General features: G+C 51.2%; 1 protein-coding gene across 1 annotated transcript; it reads left to right on the top strand.

Annotated features, from left to right (window-relative positions):
- The first annotated feature begins 253 nt into the window (after positions 1–253).
- On the top strand, positions 254–461 carry LOC118678145 (cytochrome b-c1 complex subunit 10-like). Its single transcript, XM_036353337.1, has one exon. The coding sequence runs from the start codon at positions 254–256 to the stop codon at positions 419–421; it is 168 nt and encodes a 55-aa protein (XP_036209230.1). The 3' UTR covers positions 422–461.
- Positions 462–1,100: the final 639 nt, after the last annotated feature.

Here is a 1,100-nt window from a genome sequence, read left to right as displayed (position 1 = left end):
GCAGACTCCCGCCTTGCTGACAGTCCAGGCCTTCCCTCCAGCAGTTAAGGACATGAGCATCCAGCTAACACAGCAAGAGAAGGAAAGTGAAGCTCTTAAAAGTTTTCCTAAGTGGGTCTGTGTGCTCAGCGGCCCAGGAATCCGGATGTCGCGTGCCCTGTCGACCCAGGCTGGGGCATCTCTGCGGGTCTAGGCTGTGCGTCTTGGCCAGGAGGAACCTGGGTCACCCTGAACTTCAGACCTCAATGAGACAATGAGCAAGTTCCTGGGCCCCTGCTATGTCCAACTGGCCAAGAACCGGATTCCCATGCTGGGCATGTGGGGCGCCATGGGCACCATGGGGCTAGTGTGGGCCACTGACTGGAGACTGATTCTGGACTGGGTGCCCTACACCAATGGCAAGTTTAAGAAGGACGACTAATTAAACTGACCCTCCTCAGACCCATCTGGTGACTGGTGGTGCCAACAGGTTCCACCTCAGCACTTGCTGCATCTGGAACAGCCCCAGCCTTCAGCATGGATCACGAAGAAATCCACAGTGTGACTTAGGACTTTCCATGTTTCTGAAAATAACTTTGATGTAAGAATGCATTAAATCATGCTCTGAAACCACCACCACCCCCCCCCCCCGCCCCCCAAAAAAGATTTAGTGTCAAATAGTGTGCAACATTTTTCACAAACATTCTTCTCTCTTTATCTGTACAATATTTCTGGTGGGAAGTTGTGTTTACTATTTTAATAATGGAAAAATTAAAGCTGAGAGAGCTTTTTTTTCCCAAAATGGTGGCCTAATAGGCAGAAATGTCACACACCTCCTCCTGGGGCCAGGCCTGAAAAGGGACTAAATCAGACAACATCCACCCAGAATTAACAAATTAGTCATGGCTAAGGAGACAATTTTTAATAAGGAAGTGCAGAGGACGCCTAGAGAACACTGCTTGCCAGCCATAAGCCATGTGGAACCACCACCATGCCCTGGAAGTGAGTGGCGCAGTTTCTCCCGGCAGGGTCCCAGGCATCTGCAGTGAGCTCTTGCCATAGTCCACTGGGACCCAGCATCCCAGGATCCGGCTCCAGGACCTCTCAGTGAGTGCAAGCCA

This window comes from Myotis myotis, unplaced genomic scaffold, assembly GCF_014108235.1.
Source record: "Myotis myotis isolate mMyoMyo1 unplaced genomic scaffold, mMyoMyo1.p scaffold_m19_p_20, whole genome shotgun sequence".
Taxonomy (NCBI): domain Eukaryota; kingdom Metazoa; phylum Chordata; class Mammalia; order Chiroptera; family Vespertilionidae; genus Myotis; species Myotis myotis.
Note: the sequence above shows the minus strand (reverse complement) of the source record. Positions and strands in the feature narration are given on the sequence as shown.